This window comes from Hylobates moloch, unplaced genomic scaffold (genome assembly GCF_009828535.3).
Source record: "Hylobates moloch isolate HMO894 unplaced genomic scaffold, HMol_V3 SCAFFOLD_22, whole genome shotgun sequence".
In the NCBI taxonomy this organism is placed as follows: domain Eukaryota; kingdom Metazoa; phylum Chordata; class Mammalia; order Primates; family Hylobatidae; genus Hylobates; species Hylobates moloch.
The window spans coordinates 42,903,050-42,928,232 of NW_026652297.1; the positions used below are offsets into that span (position 1 = coordinate 42,903,050).

Below are 25,183 nucleotides of genomic sequence, written 5' to 3' on the forward strand. Positions count from 1 at the left end.
TACCAGCCTGGTCAACATGGTGAAACCCCATCCCTACAGAAATACAAAAATTAGCCAGGCATGATGGCAGGCACCTGTAATCCCCGCCACTTGGGAGGCTGAGGTGGGAGAATCACTTGAACCTGGGAGCCAGAGGTTGCAGTGAGCCGAGATTGTACCATCGCACTCCAGCCTGGATGACAGAGCAAGACTCTATCTCCAAAAAAAAAAAAAGAGAGAACACCAGACAAATGTAACTGAGGGACATTCTGCAAACTGAAATGACCAATATTCTTCAAAGCGTCAAGCTTATGAAAGGTTAAGGAACTGTTTGAGATTGGAAGAGACTAAGGAGACATGACAACTAAATGAAATGTGGAATCTAGGATTAGAACCTGGACCAGAAAAAGGGATTTTACTTGGATAATTGGCTTAATTTTAAGAAGGTCCATGGATTATTTAATAGTATTATTGTTAATTTTCTGGTTTTGATGATTATGTTATGATTACACATGATGTGAACATTTGAGAAAACTGAGTGAAGCACACACTAGGACACTACTATTTTTTGAAAGTTTGAAATTGTTTTAAAACAGTTAAGGCGGGGTGCAGTGGCTCATTCCTGTAATCCCAGAACTTTTGGAGGCCAAGGAGAGTGGATTGCTTGAGTCTAGGAGTTTGAGAACAGCCTGGGCAACTTGGCCAAACCCTGTCTCTACAAAAAATTAGCTGGGTGTGGTAGCACTTGTAGTACCAACTACTTGGGAGCTGAGGCAGGAGGATTGTTTGAGCCCAGGAAGTCAAAGCTGTAGTGAGTCAGGATGACAACACTGCATTCCAGCCTGAGCAACAGCATGAGACCTTATCTCAAGGGAAAAAAATGAAAACAAAAACTAGTCAAGAGGCTAGCCACAATGGCTCATACCTGTAATCCTGTAATCCACTTGGGCCAACACAAGAAGATCGCCTGAGGCCATGAGTTCCAGGCTGTGGTGAGCTGTGGTTGTGCGACTGAGTAAGAGCAAGACCCTGGCTCTAAAAAAAAAAAGGACGGGTGTGGTGGCCCACACCTGTAATTCCAACACTTTGTTCCAACACTTTGGAAGGCCAAGATGGGCAGATCCCTTGAGCCCAGGAATTCAAGACCAGCCTGAGCAACATGGCAAAACACTATCTCTACAAAAAAAACAAAATACAGAAATTAGCTGGGCATGGTGGCACATGCCTATAGTCCCAGCTGCTTGGGAGGCTGAGGTGGGAGGATTGCTTGAGCCCGGGAGGCAGAGGTTGCAGTGAGACGAGATCACACCAGTGCACTCCAGCCCAGGTAATAGACTGAGACTCTGTCTCAAAAAAAAAAAAAAAGTTAAATCTTTTAAATGAAAATTTATTCAAATTAAGTTCCAAACTCATCACCATTGGTTTGTTATATTTGAGGGAATATGCAATATAATTAATATCAATCAGATGTCTTAAAGATAATCACATGTAGGCTGGGCTCAGTGACTCCGCCTGTAATTCCAGCACTTTGGGAGGTCAGTGCAGGTGGATCGCCTGAGGTCAGGAATTCGAGACCAGCCTGACCAGTATGGTGAAACCCCATCTCTACTAAAAATACGAAAATTAGCTGGGCATGGTGGTGGGCGCCTGTAATCCCAGCTACTCAGGCTAAGGCAGGAGGATCACTTGAACCTGGAAGGTGGAGGTTGCAGTGAGCCAAGATCGTGCCACTGCACTTCATCCTGGGCTACAGAACGAGACTCGGTCTCAAAAAAAAAAAAAAAAAGAAAAAAAAAGCCAAGTGCAGTGGCTCATGCCTGTAATCCCAACACTTTCGGAGGCCAAGGTGGGCAGCTCACGAGGTCAGGAGTTCGAGACCAGCCTGACCAACATGGTGAAACCCTGTCTCTACTGTAAAGTACAAAAATGAACTGGGCGTGGTGGCACGCGCCTGTAATCCCAGCTACTCGGGAGGCTGAGGCAGGAAAATTGCTTGAACCCAGGAGGTGGAGGTTGCAGTGAGCTGAGATTGCACCACTGCCCTCCAGCCTGGGCGACAGAGCGAGACTCCATCTCAAAAAAAAGATAATCACATGTAATAAAAACTAGGTAACCTAACAACTTTCTCTTTTTTGTTCCTTTCTCATTCCTTGCCAGTATCTTATGCTGAGATTTTTAAACTCCTCAACTAATATTTTAAACACCTGACCTGATATTTGTGATTTTTAAATTTTGTTTTATTGGACTAATGTTTTTGTGGCAATTGTCCCCAAGAACCTCAAATAAGTTGCAGGCCTTGTTTTAATCTCTGTCACCACAGCTCCGCAGTTAAAGATCTCAGATGACCGGCTGACTGTGGTTGGAGAGAAGGGCTACTCTATGGTGAGGGCCTCTCACGGAGTACGGAAAGGTGCCTGGTATTTTGAAATCACCGTGGATGAGATGCCACCAGATACCGCTGCCAGACTGGGTTGGTCCCAGCCCCTGGGTAAGCTGGGGCCTTAATATGGACATCACAGCAGATAGAGAGGATAGACCATCTGGCCAAGGGCTAAGGCGTCAAGGCTGTTGGGTTTACCAGATTGTGAGCATAGAATTCAGTTCCTGAGGGTTGAGCTGGTTTGCTATTCCCGGGATATTTTTGTAATTCTTTGCTTGTGAGAAAGTTTTTAAGCAATTTTACAAAATTGACCAAAAAACATAAAAAGAAATAGGATCTTTTTCCTTCAACAAACTAGATTTGACTTGCAATCTTCTGACTTCCTGTGTATGTTTTTATTGGGACAGGTAACCTTCAAGCTCCTTTAGGTTATGATAAATTTAGCTATTCTTGGCGGAGCAAAAAGGGAACCAAGTTCCACCAGTCCATTGGCAAACACTACTCTTCTGGCTATGGACAGGGAGACGTCCTGGGATTTTATATTAATCTTCCTGAAGACACAGAGACAGCCAAGTCATTGCCAGATACATACAAAGATAAGGTGAGTTTGTCCTCTCCCGGCAGATTCCTGGCTTTGAAGACCTGTGGCAACCAGTGCTTATCACTGTGGCTTGCGTGATCTCTTAGGAGCTGACCTACGGCTCATGTTTTTTCCTAACCTGTTATGACATTTTCAGAATAACAGTAACAATCAGTGCACAAATAGCCATCCATTCATTCTTCTACCCATCTATCATTCGTCTTTTTTTAGTGCACTACAGAGAAAATGACACACATCAGGACACTTTCCCACTAAGTACTTCAGGATACATAAGTTAGAATTCAACCTGTTTAATTCATTCTTTTGATACAAAATTTATATAAAATGAAGTACACAAATTTTAAGTGTACATTCACTGAGTTTTTTGAGTTTGACCTAAACTATTGAAATGTAGGATCCACTAGGCATGATGGTTCATGCCTATAATCCCAACAATTTGGAAAGCCAAGCTGGGAGGACCACTTGAGCCCACGAGTTCAAGACCAGCCTGGGTAACATCACGAGACCCCATCTGTACAAAAGACTAAAAAAGTTAGTAGTGCACAGCAGTGGGTGCCTATATATAGTCCTAGCTACTTGAAAAGCTGAGATGGGAGAATCATTCAGCCCAGGAGTTCAAGGTTATAGTGAGCGGTGATCACACCACTGCACTCCCCAAAAAAAGAGATGTGGACACTTACCATCACCTCAGGAAGTTTCCTCATGCCTCACCCCCACATAGAGGCAACCACTGTTCTAACTTTCTTTCCCACCATACTTTTTTACCTCTTCTTGAACTTAAATGGGCTCATGCAGTCTGTAGTCTTTTATATCTGGCTTTTGAGACTCATCCATTTTGCTGCATATATCTGTGCACCCTTTTCAGTGCAGGGTAGTACTCCATTGCATGAATGTGCCCCAGTGTGTTTATGCATTTTCCTACTGAGAGACACTTGGGCCGTCTCAGGTTTGGGGCTACTATGAACAAGATGCTATGAATATTCTTGTACAAGTCTTTTTGGATCATTGGATAGTTACATATTTAGCTTTATAAGAAATTTGCCAAACTCTTTTCCCACCATGTATGAGGGTTTTAGTTGCTGACATTTGTGATTGTCTGTCAACTTAATTTTAGCCATTTTTGATGGGTGTATAGTAGTATCTCATTGTGAGTTAAATTAGCATGTCTTTGATGACATACTGGGCATTTTTCATGTGCTTTTTGGCCACTCATATGTTTTTTGTGAAGTTTCTCTTCAAATATTTTGCCTGTTAAAACAGGGTTTTTTGTTTTTTTTTTTTCCATGTTGCCCAGGCTGGTCTTGAACTACTGGGCTCAAGCAGTCCACCTGCCTCAGCCTCCCAAAGTGCTAGAATTATAGGCATGAGTCACTGCACTTAATAGTGTCTTCTGAGGAACCAGAGTTTTAGTTTTTATGAAATCTAATTTATCAAATTTTTCTTTTATACTTATTTCTTTCCATGAATTAAAAAAAAAACCTTTGGCTACTCCCAGTCGTGAAGATACTCTCCCATGTTTTCCTTTGAAAACATGGTTTTAGCTTTTACACATAGGTGTCTGATTTACCTTGGATTAATTTTTTTTTTTCTTTAGATGGAGTCTCGCTCTGTTGCCCAGGCTGGAGTGCAATGGTGCAATCTTGGCTCACTGCAACCTCCATCTCATGGGTTCAAGCAATTCTCCAGCTTTAGCTTCCCGATTAGCTGGGATTACAGGCACCCGCCACCACACCCAGCTAATTTTTGTATTTTTAGTGGAGACAGGGTTTCACCATGTTGGTCAGGCTGGTCTTGAACTTCCGCCTTGGCCTCCCAAAGTGCTGGGATTACAGGCATGAGCCACTGTGCCCGACCAGATTTTTATATATAGTATGGAAATTAATTTTTTTCCATATGATTACACAATTATCCCAGCACCATATGCTAACTCTTTCCTTTCTCCACTGGATTTCTTTGATGCCTTTATTGAAAATCAGATGTTTGTGTTAAGGAAAGGTTTACTTTAGAGCTCTGTATTTCAGTGATCTATTTCTTGTCCTTTATGCCCGTATCACAGTGTCTTGGTTATCATAGCTTTAGAGTAAGTCTTTAAATTTGATAGTGGAAATACTCTGAGTTTATTCTGATAATAAGCAGCCTACGGTCTCATTTTTATTGATTATATCACACTAGTGACTCTTACTGTACCATCCTGCCTCCTGGAACTCTTTAAATGTATACCACACTAATGCCTGGTTTTACAGAACACAGAGGTCTGCACTTAAAGGATTCTGTAGGAGTTTTTTCAATGATTCATTTACATTACAAAAAAAAATTTTTTTTCTTTAATTAAAAAAAAAATTTTTTTTTTTGACCAGGCACTGTGGCTCCACGCTTGGGAGGCCAAGGCAGGCAAATCACTTGAGGCCAGGAGCTCGAGGCCAGCCTGGGCAACATGGCAAAACCCTGTCTCTACAAAAAAATACAAAAATTAGTTGTGTGTGATGGCACATTCCTGTAATCTGAGCTACTCAAGAGGTTGAGGCACGAGAATCGCTTGAGCCTGGAGGGCAGAGGTTGCAGTGAGCCAAGATCATGCCAGTGAACTCCAGCCTGGGCGACAGAGAGCAAGACTGTCTCAAAAATAAATAAATAAATAAATAAATAATTTTCAGTGACATGTCCACACGACAGAATACTACGGATCTATTCAAAAGCCACATATATACTGATGATAAAATGGTCTCTAATGTAGTTGCCAAGTTAAAAACTCAAGATGCAAGACAAAGCTTATAATATGTTACCATTTGTATGGCTTTTGGGGCTTTTTTTTTTTTTTTTCTGTATGTTTATCTGGTGTTTTATTTTGAAACAGAGTCTCGTTCTGTCACCCAGGCTGGAGTGCAGTGGTATGCAGTCTTGCACACTGCAGCTTCCGCCTCCTAGGTTCAAGCAATTCTCCTGCTTCAGCCTCCTGAGTAGCCGGGATTACAGGCATGCACCACCACGCCCAGGTAATTTTTATATTTTTAGTAGAGACGGGGTTGTGCCATGTTGGCCAGGGTGGTCTCAAATTCCTGGCCTCGTGATCTGCCTGCCTCAGCCTCCCAAAATGCTGGGATTACAAACTTGAGCCACTGCTCTCGGCCACATGTGTGTGTTTTAATTTTGAAGACAATATATGCCTAGATTCTCTGGAAGTATACCAGGACATTGGAACAGTGATTACTTTTTGCAGGGGAAACTGGGTATAAGGGACATAGAAAGAGAGACTCTCATTTTATATGCTTGTGTATCTTGGGAATTCTTCTTTTCTAACCATGTTTAATACAAATATATGTTAAGAAATTGAAATTTTTTAAATTAAAGTCATATATTTCTCTGGAAGTGAATAGTTAAATAGACTCTTAAGAACCAGTAAGAAAGAGGTGACCCAGAGACCACCTGTGGGAAAAGATGGGAAACTAGGATGGGGAAGAAGGTGACCTTCAAAATATTTTCATAGAATAAGGGATTGTAGACTTGGTGCGGTGGCTCATGCCTGTAATCCCAGCACTTTGGGAGGCTGAGGCAAGCAGATCACCTGAGGTCAGGAGTTCGAGACCAGCCTGGCCAACATGGCGAAATCCCGTCTTTACTAAAAATACAAAAAGTAACCGGGTGTGGTGGCGCATGCCTGTAATCCCAGCTGCCTGGGAGGCTGAGACAGGAGAATCGCTTGAACCTGGCAGGCCGAGGTTGCAGTGAGCCAAGATCACACCACTGCACTCCAGCCTGGGTGACAGAGTGAGACTGTCTCAGAAAAAAAAAAAAAAAAAAGAATAGGCTGGGTGCGGTGGCTCACGCCTGTGATCCCAGCACTTTGGGAGGCCAAGGCGGGTGGATCACCTGAGGTCAGGAGTTTGAGACCAGCCTGGCCAACATAGTGAAACCCTGTCTCTACTAAAAATACAAAAAATTAGCCGGGTGTGGTGTAATCCCAGCTACTCGAGAGCCTGAGGCAGGAGAATTGCTTGAACCCAGGAGGCGGAGGTTGCAGTGACAAGAGGTCACACCATTGCACTCCAGCCTGGGCAACAAGAGCGAAACTCCGTCTCAAAAAAAAAAAAAAAGAATAAGAGATTATAGACTCAATAAACTTGTCATTTCTTTCAGTGATATTATTGGAAAAGATGTGTGAATTTAGCCACTTTTATGGGTATTTTTATTATGGTAAGTGTGTATGTATTATGTATTTTCTCACGTTTCTTACTAAAGGACTACTGAAAATGTTTTAATAAACATGTGCCATCTGGTATTTTTAAAGAAGTGTATAATAGTTCAAAATCTAGCAAAACTCAGCTGCAAAGATTTTTAATATCTGTTGTAGAGCTCAAAGGGTTAACACTATTTGTGTGCAGATGCGTTTTTTTCATGGCGATGGAGCTGATGCTTTATTGTGCCTTTTTTTCTTTCTTGGTTTTCAAGGCTTTGATAAAATTCAAGAGTTATTTGTATTTTGAGGAAAAAGACTTTGTGGATAAAGCAGAGAAGAGCCTGAAGCAGACTCCCCATAGTGAGGTGAGTCATGGCCGTAAGAACATTAGAATCATAAGGCCTTGAGGATTAGGACCCATTCCTTCATTATAAAAGTGAGGAACACGAGGCCCAAAGGGGAATGAAGGGGCGTCTGGTAGCCCCACTGGCCAGCGGCAAGCTCGCCCTCTGCTTATTGTGTTTTGCTCTTTATGTAGTACCGTGCTGCTGCTGCTGTTAGAGACATGATCCTGTTCTTTCAGGATCACTCTGTAGAGAAAAGTGTATAAAAATAGTGGCCTGATGGGAAATCTACAAGAGACTGAGGAAGCAAGTCCAGTGTCTTTATTCTTTATCAGAGGAGGTATCAAGTCTAAAGGGAGGGAACCTGGAGTGGGAGAGTAGACCTTGTGGTGTGGCCCAGGGGTACTAGGCGCTGTAACGTCTCACTCAGTGTCCTTCAGAACCTTCTCTGCCTCCGCTTCCGGGGTTGCTGGAAACATGTCTGCCCAAGGTCATAGCACAGCCAGAGAAAGGCTGGCACATCTGGGCCAGCCACAAGGGCCAAAAATAAAAAGGGAAGTGGGATGGAGAGGAAGAAAGTTAAGCTGGAAACATTTTTTTCATAAAAATGCTAATGCTGTGAAGCCACCCAGGACACCAATAGAAGGAGATGTAGGTGAAATAAAGAAACTAGAGTTTCCGCTGTTTTTAGGAAAGAAATACTAAAGAGAAACAATTATTAGATCTAAAGATGCAATAACCAGAAAGCCCCCTCTTGCTGGGAAGAGAAGGCAGCCTTTTCTGAAGAACTGAAGCAGTCAAGAGAGAATATTCAGTATCATTCTGGAAGAGAAAGGAGGAACATGGGGATTCAGAGATGTGACGTAAGAGTCTTAGAGAACTTCAAAGTGAAAAAGCAGAGTGACAACTGACTCAAGGGAAAGGAATTGATAAATAAGCACGCTTAAACAGGTGTGGTCCCAAGGAGTCCATGGAAGGCCAGCTTACTTTAAAAAAAAAAAAAAATTTGTAGAGATGGGGTCTCACTATGTTGCCCAAGCTAGTGTTCAACTCCTGGCCTCACGTAATCCTGTCTCCTCGGCCTCCCAGCTTACTTTTATAAATACAATGCAATGAATAATAAAATATAGAACTGTTTGGTATATGTAGCACAGGAATTCAGAAAACAAAACCCAGGAGTTTGAGACCAGCCTGGGCAATACAGTGAGATCCTGTCTCTATAAAAAAATTTTAAAAATTAGCTGGATATGGTGGTGTATGCCTGTAGTCCCAGCTACTTGGGAGGCTGATGTGGGAGGATCACTTGAGCCAAGGAGGTTGAGGCTGCAGTGAGCCAAGATCACACTACTGCACTCCAGCCTGGGTCACAGAGTGAGACCCTGTCTCAAAAAAGAAATAAAGAAGCCTAAATAGTGCATATTAACATGCTTTGAAAAATCGAAAGTATTATAAAAATTGAAGACGTTGTTATTACACAAGTTATGTACTGTTCTTGGGTGAGTGATTAGCAGTCTGGCAGCAGCACTTCTAACATATTTTCCTAGAGAGTTCTTTTTTTGTTTGTTCTTTTTTACAGTTCTGAAGTAAAATCATGGTTTTTGTTTCAGATAATATTTTATAAAAATGGTGTCAATCAAGGTGTGGCTTACAAAGATATTTTTGAGGGGGTTTACTTTCCAGCCATCTCACTGTACAAGAGCTGCACGGTACGTACATGTTTCCATCCCATGAGCGAAACTTGAAGGAAGCAGATGAATGGGTTGCGATGACAAAGTTACTGAGTGCTGGAAAGAAATCCAAGCAGCCTGAGTGGCATGCGCGTGTGTTGCTACCATTAGTTTAGTCCAAAAACAGTTTGGGCATCTTAGGGAGTATTTGCTGGATAGAAAAAGGTCCTGCAGTTCGTGTGTGCCATACTTTTCCCCTGAGCACGTGGTGTGGTGTTACCGTTCAGTAGGAAGGATATAAATACACATACACAAATCCTCCTGGGATGTCATGATAACTCACCATTATTAGTCATTGTTGCTTACATTGATTTTTTTTTTGTTTTTTTTGAGACAGTGTCTCACTCTGTTGCATAGGCTCACCAGAGCCTTGACCTCCTGGCCACAAGTGATCTTCCCGCCTCAGCCTCCTGAGTAGCTGGGGTGTGCTAATTTTTTGGTTTTTGTTTTTGTAGAGGCAGGATCTCACTACATTGCCCTGGCTGGTCTCAAAGTCATGGGCTCAAGCAGTTCTCCCAGCTCAGCCTCCCAAAGTGCTGGGATTACAGAGAGGCATGAGGTACCACATCTGGCAAGTTGTTTTTTTTTTTAAATATGATCCAAACATGAAGAAGGGTACTATCATTAGGGCCTGTTGGTTTTAAAAATATATAGGTAGGTAGGTAGATAGATAGGTAGACAGATACAAACATATAGAAAAGTTGGGGCCAGGTGCACTGGCTCACGCTTGTAACCCCAGCACTTTGGGAGGCCAAGGTGGGTGGATCACTTGAGGTCAGGGGTTCGAGACCAGCCTGGCCAACATGGCGAAACCCCATCTCTACTGAAGATACAAGAATTAGCTGGGCGTGGTGGCACATGCCTGTAATTCCAGCTACTCAGGAGGCTGAGGCAGGAGAATCACTTGAACCCAGGAGGCGGAGGTTGCAGTGAGCTGAGGTCATGCCACTACTCCAGCCTGGGTGACAAAACGAGACTCTGTGTCAAAAAAAAAAAAAAAAAAAGAAAAGAAAAGTTAGGCCAGTCGCGGTGGCTCATGCCTGTAATCCCAGCACTTTGGGAGGGTGAAGCAGGCAGAGGTCAGGAGTTCAAGACCAGCCTGGCCAATGTGATGAGACCTCGTTGCTACTAAAAATATAAAAATTAGCCAGATGTGGTGGCCACGCGCCTGTAATCCCAGCTACGGGGGAGGCTGAGGCAGGAGAATCGCTTGAACCCGGGAGATGGAGGCTGCAGTGAGCCAAGATTACACCACTGCCCTCCAGCCTGGGCAATAGAGTGAGACTCCATCTCAAAAAAAAAAAAAAAAATGGGGAGGGGGTGCTGGGCACAGTGGCTCACGCCTGTAATCCCAGCACTTTGGTGGGAGGCCGAGAGATCGAGACCATCCTGGCCAATGTGGTGAAACCCCATCTCTACTAAAAATACAAAAATTAGCCAGGCATTGGCCGGGCGCGGCGGCTCACACCTGTAATCCCAGCACTTTGGGAGGCCGAGGCGGGCGGATCATGAGGTCAGGAGATCGAGACCATCCTGGCTAACACGGTGAAACCCCGTCTCTCTAAAAATACAGAAAAAAAAAAGCCGGGCATGGTGGCAGGCGCCTGTAGTCCCAGCTACTCTGGAGGCCGAGGCAGGAGAATGGCATGAACTCGGGAGGTGGAGCTTGCAGTGAGCCGAAATCGTGCCACTGCACTCCAACCTGGGCAACAGAGCAAGACTCTGTCTCAGAAAAAAAAATAAGATTAGCCAGGCGTGGTGGCACGCGCCGGTCGTCCCAGCTACTCGGGAGGCTGAGGCAGGAGAATTGCTTGAACCCGGGAGGTGGAGGTTGCAGTGAGCCAAGATCATGCCACTGCACTCCAGCCTGGTGACAGAGCAAGACTCTGTCTCAAAAAAGAAAGAAAAAGAAAAGTTAATGCATGAAGATTTCCATGTACTTTTAGTCTGTCTGTAGGCACCATTGAAGCAGGTAAAAAAAAAAAGGGAAATCTTTAAACAGTGTAAACCAAAACTATCGGAGACAGATCTCAATCAATTTAGAAGTTTATTTTGCCAAAGTTAAGGACCTGCCTGTAAGAAAAAAACAGAATCACAGAAACAGTCTGTGGTCTGTGCCTTTCTCCAAGGATGAGTTTGAGGGCTTAAAAATTTTTAAAAGAAAAAGGGCTGGATGGTGGCTCACGGCGGTAATCCCAACGCTTTGGAAGGCCAATATAAGAGAATCAGTTGAGCCCAGGACCTCGAGACCAGCCTGGGCAACATAGCAAAACCCCTTTTCTACAAAAAATTTGCCAGGCATGGTGGTACATGCCTGCAGTCCCAGCTACTTGGGAAGCTGAGGTGGGAGGATCCCCTGAGTCCAGGAGGTCAAGGGTGTAGTGAGCCATGATTGCATTGTTGCGCTGCAGACTGGACAACAGTCAGAGCCTGTCTAAAAAAAAAAAAAGTAAAATAAAGGGGAAATGTGGGTTGGAGGGGAAAGTAGGAGAGTATGGTCATCCATGTGTTGCAAGAGAAAAGGAGCAGATAAGGGAAAGTCAATTATTTATTCATCTCGTGCCCGGTAAATCGGCACTTCACATAAGGTAAGGTGAACATAAAGTAGCTGCCTGTGGGGATATTTAACCTTTTATCTGTAGGTGTCTGCTTAGCAACAAAAGGAAAGGCAGTTTCTTGCATGACTCAGCTTTCAGCTTAATTTTTTCCTTTTGACAGAGCAAATTGGGATCCTGAATTTTTATTTTTCTTTGACAACAGAAATCAACACAGATCGGTTTTAGTTACCTAATTCTTGATGGACATCAGGATGTTGACCACTTTTAGTAATATTTAATATATATCTCATTTGTTCCATTTATCCCCCGAGTATTGTAGCCACGTTTAAAGTGAAAATTTCCTGTGTCAAATTAACTTTTCCAATTTTTTTTGTCCATTTTTTCCATGTCTGCTTGAATTGAATTCGCTCCAGGTTTCCATTAACTTTGGACCATGCTTCAAGTATCCTCCGAAAGATCTCACTTACCGCCCTGTGAGTAACATTACAAATGGCTGCATGTGTCCTCAGCATTGCCATGGCTGCTGTAGTCACCGTGTTCTGTTTCTCATTCCTCCTGCAGATGAGTGACATGGGCTGGGGTGCCGTGGTAGAGCACACCCTGGCTGACGTCTTGTATCACGTGGAGACAGAAGTGGATGGGAGGCGCAGTCCCCCGTGGGAACCCTGACCAGGTCCCTCTTTTCTGTCAAGGACTTTCTGGGAATAATACTGGGGGTTTTGTTTTTGTTTTTGAACTGTCTCAAATGTTCTCCCAAAGATGCTAAAAACACAGCCTCTCCTTTTAGCAAGTTAAAAGGCTGGGTAGGACTGTGGGAGACTGCCTGCCTTTCACTATTTTCTCCCCACTTCCAGTGACTGCTCTTATTTTGTGTACCATAAGCCAACAACCGCTGACTCCAGGATTGCATAAGCCCCCTGTGAAATCGGTGCTGTACTGCATACCCTGCCAGCTGTGACTTGTTATCCTACTATATTTTCTAAGGAGTGAATAATATTGTCCGAGTAACTAACTTATTTAAAAGACATTTCCTTCTGTGGGCATTGACTCCATCCCACTTGTTTTCCAAGGAAATGGTAGCCTGTTTCTGAGAACACCTGAAATCAATGGCTATACATTCCAAACCAATCTAAACACTATTTCCTTTTGGTGTGGGTTTGGTTTTGTTCATTTCGAAATACACTTTTGAACACTGGATTCCTAAAACTACTAGATCTCTAGAAGTGTAATTGTGAAAGAAACTTGCTTGCAGCTTTAACAAAACGAGAAACTTCCCAAATAAAACTTGTTTTGAAGTTGGTGTGACACTTTGCTTCCCTTCAGGTTGGGTGCCTCTTGGTGACAGTGTTCAGAAATGTAAGCAGCATGAGGAAGGGAGCTGGCACTGGGAGGAAGAGCCGGGTTTCTGACTTGTGTTTTGGCCGCTTTCCTATTGCTCCCATTCTTGCCAATCAGCCACCCCCTTTCCTGTGAAAATCTGCCACCTTCAGGAGATGAACAAGAGTTTCAAAGGGCTAATGGTCTCCCTCCTGGTCTTCCCTTGGAACGTGGATGTTGATATATGTGCAGGTGGTTTCCTGTCTTGCTTATCTTCCTTTGCCCTGAGCTGATGGCTAAAGGGCAGTTTTCCGACTATTAAAGACTGAAATGTAAGAATGAGCTTTCTAGGCCGGGCCCGGTGGCTCACGCCTGTAATCCCAGCACTTTGGGAGGCCAAGGCAGGCGGATCACGAGGTCAGGGGTTTGAGACCAGCCTGACCAACATGGTGAAACCCCATCTCTACTAAAAATACAAAAATGAGCTGGGCGTGGTGGCGGGCACCTGTAATCCCAGCTACTCAGGAGGCTGCGGCAGGAGAATTGCTTGAACCCGGGCGGCGGAGGTTGCAGTGAGCTGAGATCGTGCCACTGCACGCCAGCCTGGGCGACAGAGCAAGACTCTGTCTCAAAAAAAAGAATGTGCCTTCTAGGCACCGTGGCTCACGCCTATAATCCCAGCATTTTGAGACATCAAGGCAGAAAGATTGCTCAAGACCAGGAGTTCAAGACCAGCCTGGGCAACATAGCAAGATCCCTTCTCAAAAAATTAGCCAGACGTGATGACACATGCCAGTAGTCCCAGCTACTCTGGAGGCTTAGGTGGGAGGATCCCTTGGGCCCAGGAGTTCGAGGCTGCAGTGAGCCATGTTTGCACCACAGCACTCCAGCTTGGGCGACAGAGCAAGACCCTGTGTCCAAAAAAAAAAAACAACAAAAAAACCCTTCCTTTTGGATTCCTATATAGTTTCCTTATCTTCCTTTTTCTCTTTTTTTTTTTTTTTTTTTGGAGATGGAGTCTCACTCTGTCACTCAGGCTGGAGTGCAGTGGCGCAGTCTCGGCTCACCGCAACCTCCACCTCCCAGGTTCAAGCAATTCTCCTGCCTCAGCCTCCTGAGTAGGTGGGACTACAGGCACGTGCCACCACACCTGGTTAATTTTTTTTTTTTGTATTTTTAGTAGAGACGGGGTTTCATTGTGTTAGCCAGGATGATCTCAATCTCCTGACCTCATGATCTGCCCACCTCGGCCTCCCAAAGTGCTGGGATTACAGGCATGAGCCACCACACCCGGCCTGTCTTCCTTTTTTCAATACATCAGTCTTACGGCAAAGACAGCCCTCCCAGGATTGCCCAAAGTCTCTCCTGCATTTACCGCTCTACCTCGGTTAATAGGTAGAGTGGCTCACCACGTGGAGGGTGACATGCTGCTGCAGAATCACCATGTTATGCCTGTGGCTCTTCTGAATATCTTGTCATTTTCCTGTTTAAGAGAGTTCCCACACGTCAAGACAATATTGATATTTTAACATAGTAGCATTGACTGATATATTTGTCTCCTGATGAATCACCCAGACACTTTGATTTGGCCACTCCATATCTCTGAACAGGAAAGCCTGTACAGGTCAAGTGTGATTGGAGGCTGAGGCTCAGCCCTAGACACCTATTAATACATGAGCTGGTCTTCAAGGGCAGACCTGGTTATAAAGCTTCTAGGTCATCGGAGCTTGAGGAACTCCAAGAAAATGAGGGTGGTGTTATTTAGAGGAAGCTGAATGTTAACTCTTTGTAATATAAATTACCACATATAAGTTGTATACCCACTCTCCATCTAAATTATAAAATTAGCTTTTTGTATATATTTTATTTTCACAAATCAAAGGTTACAGATAATGATGTTCTTCTCAAACTTCAAAAGTATGTGTGTTTTAATACAGTTCATTTGAAGGGCTCAGAGAATATCTACTCTTCACAGAGTCCTATATAAAATAGTTTCTGTAATCAGATCAACAGTGACAACTTGTTTTATTCCAGTGTAAAATTAAACAAGTGGGAAAATATCTCCACAGAAACCAGAAAGACACAATTACATAGTTTGAAGGAGGCAATTAGAATCCAGCAAACCAGTGGGTTTGTTAAAAACCTATTTCTTGACTGTCAGCCTGTTCTCTTGAAACTAGAATATATGTTGCTTTAAGGTATCTTTAAACAAGTAACTATTTTCTCTTAGCTGGTAGTGGATCATAATTCCATTTTAGAAATACTTCTCTACAACTATCCTTTCTCAACTCTGAGGCTCCTAGATAAACAATTTTATCCATGCCAAAAATAAACTAAGAAACAATCTGAATAAATTATAATAAATACCTTTACTAGTTGTAAAATTTTATTACCTCAGTAAATACCAGTGTTCCCACTAATGCTATTTTTTAATTTTTTAATTTAGTTTGTCATAATTTGGTTTCATCAACTCCTTTGTTTTTTCCTTCTTTTTTTTTTTGAGATGAGGTCTCACTATCTCGCCCAGACTCGTTTCAAATTGCCCTCCAGCAATTCTCCCACCTCAGCCTTCAGAGTAGCTGGCATTGTGGGTAGGCACCACTGTGCCCAGCTCCTGTTTTATAATAAGCCAGAGCTCTATCTCCAAATGGTGCAAATCATCAATGCTATTTAAACAAGAATGGAAAAGCTTCAGGTGGTAATGGTGATTTTTTCATCCTCTCTACCCGCCTCCCATCCCAATGTGTGTGTATATGTGTGTATAATTTTTTTTTTTTTTTAAGACAGCCTCGCTCTGTCACCCAGGCTGGAGTACAGTGGCTCGATCTTGGCTCACTGCAACCTCCGCCTCCTGGGTTCAGGCGATTCTCCTGCCTCAGCCTCCCAAGTAGCTGGGATTACAGGCATGCGCCACCACACCCAGCTCGTTTTGTATTTTTAGTAGAGACGGGGTTTCTCCATGTTAGTCAGGCTGGTCTCCCGCCCTCAGGTGATCGCCTGCCTTGGCCTCCCAAAGTGCTGAGATTACAGGCGGGAGCCACCTCACATAAATTCTCTTGACTCCTGGGAAAGGGAATTTGCTCTCACCATATTTCTTTCAGCCACTTCTCCCAGAATACTAAACTTTTAGCCTGTTTAAGCAGAGAAGTTGCCAGCCCCAAACAAAGTTGACAGCTGTGTAATTATCTTACTACTAATTGGCATCATAAATAACAGAAATGTTAACTAATATTGTTTATTCTCATATTTGGCACTGCTTTTCCTTTTAATTAGGTAAATAAACAGTTATAATCTTCATCTTCCAGGGACCATTAATCAGCTATTGCTTATAGAATTCTTTAAGAACTCATTTAGGTTATGCTTAGGAAATTAAATTTTTATGAAAGATCCTGGTAAGAGTCTAAGTTATTGAATTACATAATTTCCCAGTAGTTCCTTTCCTTTTAATGAGCCTGATTAATTTAGTTTGACTAATTAAAAGCTTTGTCCAGAACTCCTCTAGTGTGAAGTTGTAATCTACTAGCATAGATTTTTTTTTTTTTTTTTTTTGAGACGGAGTCTCACTCTCATCCACGTTGGAGTGCAGTGGCACAATCTCCGCCCATTACAACCTCCGCCTCCTGGGTTCAAGGGATTCCCCTGCCTCAGCCTCCCAAGTAGCTACAACTACAGGTGTGCGCCACCACACCCAGCTAATTTTTTGTATTTTAGTAGAGACGGGGTTTCACCGTGTTGGCCAGGATGGTCTTGATCTCCTGACCTTGTGATCCGCCCGCCTCAGCCTCCCAAAATGCTGGGATTACAGGCGTGAACCACCGCGCCCAGCTGCATAGATTTTTTTTAACAGTACAATATTAAAACACAGACTGATGTTTTGTGTGAATTATGATTCTTTATTCTGACTGGTGCCTATGGAAGCAATAGGGAAACCTGTCTACTAATGAGTTTTGTCTTTTTCCATAGAGAAAGCTTGGACTATATTTCTGGAAGGCACTCACTGTGGAGCGCTGCTTGTTCTGTGGTGTTGCTGTGCAGCGACTGGGAGGAGCGGAGGGCTGCAGGAGACCCTCTGAGATTCTGCTTTGTGCACATGCACTGCCAGCGCACAGCATTCTTGAGCCCATAAAGCAAGACTTCTCAGGCCCTGTGGTTAGCATCCCCCACACCCATATCAGCCACTAGTATTTTAGAGATGGTTTTAGGTGGGTACATAAGGACCCAGAAGAAAAGTTTTACAATTATTTTAGGGGCCTTAACCTTCATGTCATAGCTAATCAGTGAATGAAGTTACCTTTTAATCCAAGAGCCTCATCCCTGTTTTCTTGGTACCAAAAACTTTCACCAATCTGAATCCTAGTGTCATACTCTAAACACGAACCCCACCCATCCCACTGTCGACAGATGGAGATTTTAGACTTGCAGGCTTCCAGCAGGGATTCTCCTGATGAGCGTGCATACCAGTGCAGCTGGGCACAGTTGGAAACAGCAGGCTGGTCTTCAACACCTGGCTTCAGAGGCAAGGCTGGACTCCAGGCGCTTGCGCAGGTGGTTGGCAAAATCCACCTGGGTCTGGGACAGGACCTGGTTGATGATACTCTTGGGCAGCCACCCCTGCAGTAGGAGGTAGGAGAATTTGGCCATCTTGTGGGTTTTGGCCCACTCTTGACACTCTGCACCCTATCACAAACAGGCTGCCAGGGGCTTGGTCTTCGAGCTCTGTTAATAGGTGCGGCCTTGGAGTTGCCCGGTCAAGGGCAGGAGGACTGCATTGCTGCTCTGCTGTCATGACTTTCAGAAGCACAAGACTGGCCAACAAGATGTTTCAGCCTGGTGTTCCCAGCTATGTGACCCTGAACAAGTTATATTGCCTTTTTCACCCTTCAGATCTCTGGACCTAAGTTTCCTTCTTTCTAAAATGATAACTACATATAAGAGCTGAAGTTTGCTGTGAGACAGAAGAGGGCCAGGTGCAGTGGCTCACGCCTGTAATCCCAGCACTTTGGGAGGCAGGCAGATCATGAGGTCAGGAGTTTGAGACCAGCCTGTCCAACATAGTGAAACCCCGTCTCTACTAAAAATACAAAAATTAGCCAGGTGTGGTGGCACACGCCTGTAGTTCCAGCTACTCGGGAGGCTGAGGCGGAAGAACCGCTTGAATCCGGGAGGCGGAGGTTGCAGTGAGCTGAGACCATGTCATTGCACTCCAGCCTGAGTGACAGAATGAGACTCAGTCTCAAAAAAAAAAAAAAAAAAAAAAAAAAGACAGAAGAGGGAGCCACCACAGGCTTTGGAGATGGTAGAGTAGCAATTAGGCCATCACTCAAGGCCCTTCCCTGTCTTACAGCCTGTGAGTCTATCAGGATAGAAGAGGATTCTTTCTGCAGTATGGGGGAATGGGAAGAGCCTGTTTTTCTCACTACCGCCTGCCCCCCGGGTCCCCCTCCCATGCCCTTCACCTTGAGGTCGATGCTGAGTAGCCACGTAAGTTTGGTCTTAGAGGGACTTCCAGCCAACGGGTGAAGCACCATGCAAGTGGGACCGTGCTCCGCCCTGGCAAATGGAGAAGTCAAGTCAGGAGGACAGTTGCGAGTTCTCTCTAGCACTGGCTGCTTACACCAGTACCGCAGATATGCGTTTCTACGGTACCGTGTCTTTTCCAAGTCTCATCAGGGAAGTGCCCTTTGCAAAGGGTAATTATTTGGCAGTTGGCACAGTTACCAGCTCATCAGAATAAAGGCTGCTTGTAGCTGGAGCAGCCCCTGAGGCCTCTTGTGCCCTTTAGTTGCTGGATTACTTGGATGTCAGGGGAAGGATTCAGGCTGGTGGCTGGGCTGGGGCCTTGGGAAATTCAGGAGGCCATGGTGTACTGAGTGGTATGGATTATTTCAATATTTTAGTCTACATTACAGCTGTGTCTGAGCGTACCAGCTGAACCTCAGCCCTGTCCCATGCTTCAGAAAATTATTAAGGTTCTTAAACTTTCTGGGAGGGTCATGACAAGCTGTCTGGCTGTCCAAGTAGGGCCTATCTTGTCTTTGTCCCTCTTTTTACCAAAAGTAAAAAAGCCATGGGTGCACCAAGGGTTGGTTTCTTGGAGCTGGGGATGCAGTCTACATGCTTGGGTGCACACCTGCAGGCCTGTGTTAGAAGAGGGGGGTTTGGAGCCTGCTGCCCGTATTACCTGATGACACCTTTCTGCTCAGGCATGTTCCCGAAGTCTGTGGCCATGCCAGCCAGCACACAGGTGGAGCCTCGGCGCTTGGCACAGCGCACGCTCACAAAGTCACGGGGCCCCACCAGGTTTCCTGCTGCCTCTGCAGCCAGCTCGTGAGTAATGAATGTATCTTTTCCGATCTTCTGCAGGACCTACCAGGCCATGGGGAACCAGAATCACGACTCAGCCTATGTTGGGCCAAGCACCCCCCACAGCTAGGGGTCCTCTCTTTGATACAGCATTCACACTGGGCTCTCCTGGGCCCCTGCCACCCGCACCTGGACTTTGCTCACCTTGATCTCCTTGACGTTGGGGTTCCACTCCCCCATTGCTTCCATGCGCTCCACGAGCTCTTCGTAGAGCCTCTCCATGGGCTGGTCCACCACGACCTCCAGCCGGAACACCTTGCCCACATCTGGGACCACTTTACTCATCACTTTGTCCCCATTGTCCTGTCAGAGAAAGGAGCCCCCAGAAGGTGGTTAGACAAAAATATTCTTGGCCGGGCACGGTGGTTCACGCCTATAATCCCAGCACTTTGGGAGGCCAAGGTGGGTGGATCACGAGGTCAGGAGTTCGAGACCAGCCTGGCCAAGATGGTGAAACACTGTCTCTACTAAAACTACAAAATTAGCCAGGCATGGCCGGGCGCGGTGGCTCACGCTTGTAATCTCAGCACTTTGGGAGGCCGAGGCGGGCGGATCACGAGGTCAGGAGATCGAGACCACGGTGAAACCCCGTCTCTACTAAAAATACAAAAAATTAGCCGGACGTGGTGGCGGGCGCCTGTAGTCCCAGCTACTCAGAGAGGCTGAGGCAGGAGAATGGCGTGAACCCGGGAGGCGGAGCTTGCAGTGAGCCGAGATTAGAATCGCTTGAACCTGCGCAGCAGAGGTTGCAGTGAGCAGAGATCGCGCCACTGCACTCCAGCCTGGGCGACAGAGTGAGACTCTGTCTCAAAAAATATAGCCTAGGTCTCATAGGCAATACAAGGCAAGGTGGGGAGGGGAACGGCAAAGGAACTCCAAGCTGAGCACAAGGAAGCCTGGAACTGTCCTAAGATAGAGTCGGTAATCATTGTTGCCATGGCCTTGTGCATCTGCTGACAACTGGTGGAAGTTACCTGCTGCCACTGGACCCTTTTTAAGATTTTGTTTGTTTGTTTTTTTGAGACAGAGTCTCACTCTGTTGTCCAGGCTGGAGTGCAGTGCACAATCATGGGTCATTGCAGCCTCAACCTCCTAGGCTCAAGAAATCCTCCTGCCTCAGCCTCCCAAGTAGCTGAGACTACAGGCATGCACCATTACACCTAGCTAATTTTTAAATTTTTTGTAGAGATGAGATCACCCTGTGTTGCCCAGGCTGGTCTCAAACTCCTAGGCTCAAGCAATTCTCCCGTCTCGGCCTCCAGGCGTGAGCCACTGCACCCAGCCCCACTGGACCCTTTGTCTTGGTGGCGAATGATGGTGGTATGGGTAGGTCCAACTGAAAAGACTCTTACTTTAGAAGCTCAGAGATCCCAAGAGAGAAACTTGGGAGTGGGAAAAGTGGTTTACACCAGCTTAAGTGGATACATAGAATGTTGAATGGGATCTTCAAGATTTGTTTTAGTTCAATACCTCATTCCACACCAGAAAAATGTGGGGACAGAGAAGGTCAGTGATTGGCCCAGGGACCCTTAACTAAGAGCAGTGCCGACCTAAGTCCCAGTTGACTCCCAAACTAGTAGTCTGTTAACTCTGTTACTCTGAGAACTTAGGGAAGGAGGGGTTCTACCTGAACTTTGTGTAGTGGGCAGCATGTCAGCTTTTGCTGAAGGTAAAGCCACCAAAATCTCCATAACAGAGCCACCAGCCTTTACCGTGAACCTGATTACTGTCCCCAGTGATGGGTCAGTGCTCAAGCGCAGAGAACCCCAGAAGGCCGTGGGCCACTCTGTGTTCTAGTCCAGGCCTGTTGTACGGTGAGCCCACATCATCCCTGCAAGCCCAGCCACAGGTGGGCTGACAGCACAGACAGTGCACTTTGGCGTCGTTGGGATATCTGACCCAGGGCGATGAGGCACTTGGAGTCCCCCTTGCATGGTCTCTGCCAAGTGGGTGCACAATGCAATCGTATTCTGTAGCTAAGGACACAGGAATAGTGTTTCTCAAACAGGACTCTCCAGGATGTCTTTTATGGGGGAAGAGCATTTCTGAGGATATATTATCGAGAAAGGAGAGTTCTCAAGATAAAACCACTTGCTACCCAGTGACTGCTGCATGAGACAGGAATTCTGGGAAGAACAGTAACTCCAGCTGGCCTTGAGGATGGCAGTGGAGCATGGAGGAACCACAGGCTTCTGCCCCATGCTTACCTGCTGACTCTCCTTCTTCCAGCCCTCCTGGTTGCTAAGGATGCCCAAGGCCTTCTGCATGGCCTCCTCCCCCTGCTGGAGATAGGCCAGCTCCTGGTCACTGTAGAGAGTCTCTTCCAGCCGAGAACCTGGATACACAGCCAAGGAGAGACAGAGCTTCCTTCATCTCCCAGCCTCCACCAGCTCTCATCCCTGGAGCTCTGGGTCTGCTCATTGCTCTGAAGAGCTCGGACTAAAGCCATAGGGGCCAGCCTGCTGGTCGAGTTAGACACAGCCGCCACAGGTGACCGGAGAGGGATCTGGCCTTGAGGAACTCTAGGCCGGGAACGTCCTCTCAAAATGAAGGAAGGGCAGGAGGGGAGCCAAAGCCACATGCACCACATCACCCTCCAGGGAACCTCCTGCCAGCAGCACCAGGAGCCCAGAAGCCTCAGCACTTACCGAGCAGAGAGCTCCGCCGCCGAACCTGGTTAATCCACGTGCTAGGGGTGGGGCCCCCCAGGGCCCTCCGGTTCAGCTCCTGGCCAATGGCCATCACAGCCTGTTGCCTCAGCCCTGCAGAAGGGAATAACCCTTGTCTAGGAGCTGGAAAGCCCCTTAGAGATGGACCATTCCACCCCCTCATCTTGTCTCAAATGAGTAAGTTGGCTTGGAGAGGGAAGTGACTTGCTCAGGCGCACACAGGATTCTAGCAGGGACCTGAACTAGAGCCAGGCCCCCAACTCCCACTGCAGTGCTCCGGAGTCCAGAAATCTGCCTTCCATCTGGGGTGGTCAGGCCTGGCCCTGCCTGGAGATGGGCTATACCAGAGCCTGCTGGAGTTTCTGTCCCTAAAAAGGGAAAAAGCTGTGTTCAAGCAACCAGAAAAATCCTACTTCATAAGGAGAAGACAACTCCTGGGGCCTGTGTGCTTGCATGAGTCTGTGTGTCTGCGTGAGTCTGTGTGCTTGCATGAGTCTGTGTGTCTGCATGAGTCTGTGTGCTTGCATGAGTCTGTGTGTCTGCGTGAGTCTGTGTGCTTGCATGAGGTCTGTGTGCTTGCATGAATCTGTGCTTCCATGAGTCTGTGTGCTTGCATGCATAAGCTACTCTGTGTGCCCCTGGATTCTGGGCCAGGGAAGTCCTGTCCATCTAGTGAGGACAACACCAACACTGCCAGCTGCAGATCTAAGCATGGCTTCTCACTCTAAAGGTAGCTAATTCAATCCAGTGTAATTGGAAAGATCATGTCTAGATTGACTTGTGTACTCTTCAGTGGCAGCAGGGGATTGATTCAAATGACCTTGGATGCTAATCAGCTCTACAAAAGTGGCCTCTTGTAGCTGGTTTCTGCCCCTTCCTGGCTGTTCAATGATAACCAGTCTTCCCAGCCCCACCGTCTTCTCTCTTTACCTTGCCCTCCTGTCTTACTCCCTTATCTTTCTTCTCCTCCATCTTTTTTTGCCTGTGGGAGTCAAGTCTAATATTTACTCTGCCACTGTGGGCAAGACTTTCCTGTGCACCCCTGCTACAAGCCTTGTCCAGCTCTGAAGGAAGGCAAAGTCCGGAATAGTTCAAGAAAGATGGCCAGGTATGGTGGTGCACGCTTGTGGTCCCAGCCACTCAGGATGCTGAGGCAGGAGAATTGCTTGAACCTGGGAGGTAGAGGCTGCAGTGAGCCAAGATAGCGCCACTGCACTCCAGCCTAGGCGACAGAGCGAGACTGCCTCAAAAATAAAATAGGCCGAGCACCATGGCTCATGCCTATAATCCCAGCAGTTTGGGAGGCGGATCACCTGAGGTCAGGAGTTCAAGACCAGCCTGGTCAACGTGGCGAAACTCTCTCTCTACTAAAAATACAAAAACTAGCCAGGCGTGGCATGCATCTGTAATCCCAGCTACCCAGGAGGCGGAGGTTGCAGTGAGCCGAGATCATGCCACTGCACTCCAGGCTGGGCAACAAAGTGAGACTCCGTCTCAAAATAAATAAAGTAAGCCAGGTGTAGATGCTCACACCTGTAATCCCAGCACTTTGGGAGGCCAAGGTGGGAGAATCCCTTGAGCCCAGGAGGTCAAGACCAGCGTGACCAATATAGCAAGACTTTGTCTCTAAAATAAATAAATAAATAAATAAATAAATAAATAAATAAATAAATAAATAAATAAAACTAGCTGGTTGTGGTGGTGCACGCCTGTAGTCCCAGCTACTCAAGAGGTTGAGGTGGGAGGATGGCTTGAGCCCATGAGTTTGAGGCTGCAGTGAGCTATGATTGTTCTACTGTACTCCAGCCTCCGTGACAGAGACCTTGATTCAAACAAAAAAAAGAAAAGGCGGAAGAAAAAAAAGAACGAATGAAGGGAAAGGGGAAGGAAGAAAGGAAAGGAAGGAGGGAAGGAAGAAAGAAAAAGAATAAAAATGAAAGAAAAGGAGAAAAAAAAGATTGGAGTCCTAGAGGGGAGACCAGAAATTATAGAATCTGGAAGGGATACATCTTAGTAACCAGCCCACTTCTTCCGAGGGGAAAACTGAGATTCAAGAAGGGAAGAAACTTGCCCAGGTTCACCCAGTAAGAGGCACAATTAGGATCAGAATTGGGTGGCCTAAGCCTCATCCGCTGAGAGCTGGCCAACCCCTCATTGCCTCCTTCCCGCAGCGCTCACCCTTCATATTGCGCATGTGTCTGTAGGAGCTCCCGGCGCACAGCTTGAATGTCGCTAGCAGCATTGTTTCCTGGCAAATGTGGCAGTGGTGGGGTCGCTGCCGCCGCTGTTGCTGCCGCTGCTGCTGCCTCTTCTCTCAAGGGTGGTTCTTCGTCCTTCCTGAGCCCCTCAAGCTTTGCCTCTGAGTCCCGCAGCTGCAGCCTGGACTCGGTGTTCTGCGTCTTAAATGTCCCCCGCTGAAGGCTGTGCATCATCATCAGGAGATAAAAACGCCATCACTCACTGTGCAAAGGAAGGGGTCAAGGATAGAGCGATTGCCTCACACTGCTGCTTTGGCCGTTTGTGGGGAGCGTGGGGCGGGGGAGGGTGCAGGGGAGAGTGGGGAGGACAGGGCCAGGCTGGAGGGATGGAGGGGAGAGAAGCAGGGGCAGCTTAGATGAAGGCACACAGTGGTTTTCAAGAGTTTAAAGTGCAGATTTCTAGCCCTTGTCTTCAGAAACTCTAGGCTCAGCTGATCTGGAATTGAGGCTCAGAAACCTGTGTTAAAAAAATAAAAAAAGAAAAAAAGAAAAGAAAAGAATAAAAAAAGAAAAAAACTTCCCTTGGCCAGGCGCGGTGGCTTACGCCTGTAACCCCAGCACTTTGGGAGGCCGAGGTGGGCGGATCACTTGAGGTTAGGCATTCAAGACCAGCATGGCCAACATGGTGAAAGCTCCTCTCTACTAAAAATACAAAAAATTAGCCAGACGAGGTGGCAGGCACCTGTAATCCCAGCTACTCTGGAGGCTGAGGCACGAGAATCACTTGAACCCAGGAGGCAGAGGTTGCAGTAAGCCAAGATCGTGCCACTGCACTCCATCCTGGGTGACAGAGTGAGACTCCGTCATAAATAA

The 25,183-nt window shown here is 46.1% G+C and overlaps 2 protein-coding genes across 4 annotated transcripts in view; one reads left to right on the forward strand and one right to left on the reverse strand.

The window, feature by feature from the left end:
• Positions 1-13,063, forward strand: part of ASH2L (ASH2 like, histone lysine methyltransferase complex subunit) — a 30,282-nt gene extending 17,219 nt beyond the window's left edge. For all 3 annotated transcript variants that reach the window (XM_032144192.2, XM_032144193.2, XM_032144194.2), the window contains 6 exons: positions 2,300-2,467; positions 2,767-2,960; positions 7,407-7,499; positions 9,086-9,184; positions 12,177-12,236; positions 12,325-13,063. In XM_032144192.2, the coding sequence (XP_032000083.1) occupies positions 2,300-2,467; positions 2,767-2,960; positions 7,407-7,499; positions 9,086-9,184; positions 12,177-12,236; positions 12,325-12,432 (722 nt within the window). In that variant the 3' untranslated portion in view covers positions 12,433-13,063. The remainder of the gene's footprint in view (positions 1-2,299; positions 2,468-2,766; positions 2,961-7,406; positions 7,500-9,085; positions 9,185-12,176; positions 12,237-12,324) is intronic.
• A 2,025-nt stretch (positions 13,064-15,088) lies between these two features.
• STAR (steroidogenic acute regulatory protein) lies at positions 15,089-24,760 on the reverse strand. The gene is made up of 7 exons (XM_032144197.2): positions 24,291-24,760; positions 22,092-22,205; positions 21,651-21,778; positions 19,588-19,746; positions 19,262-19,446; positions 18,537-18,630; positions 15,089-17,691 (listed from the first exon to the last, which is right to left on the reverse strand). Exons 1-7 carry the CDS (start codon positions 24,352-24,354, stop codon positions 17,578-17,580), a joined length of 858 nt encoding a protein of 285 aa, XP_032000088.1. The 5' UTR covers positions 24,355-24,760; the 3' UTR covers positions 15,089-17,577.
• Positions 24,761-25,183: the final 423 nt, after the last annotated feature.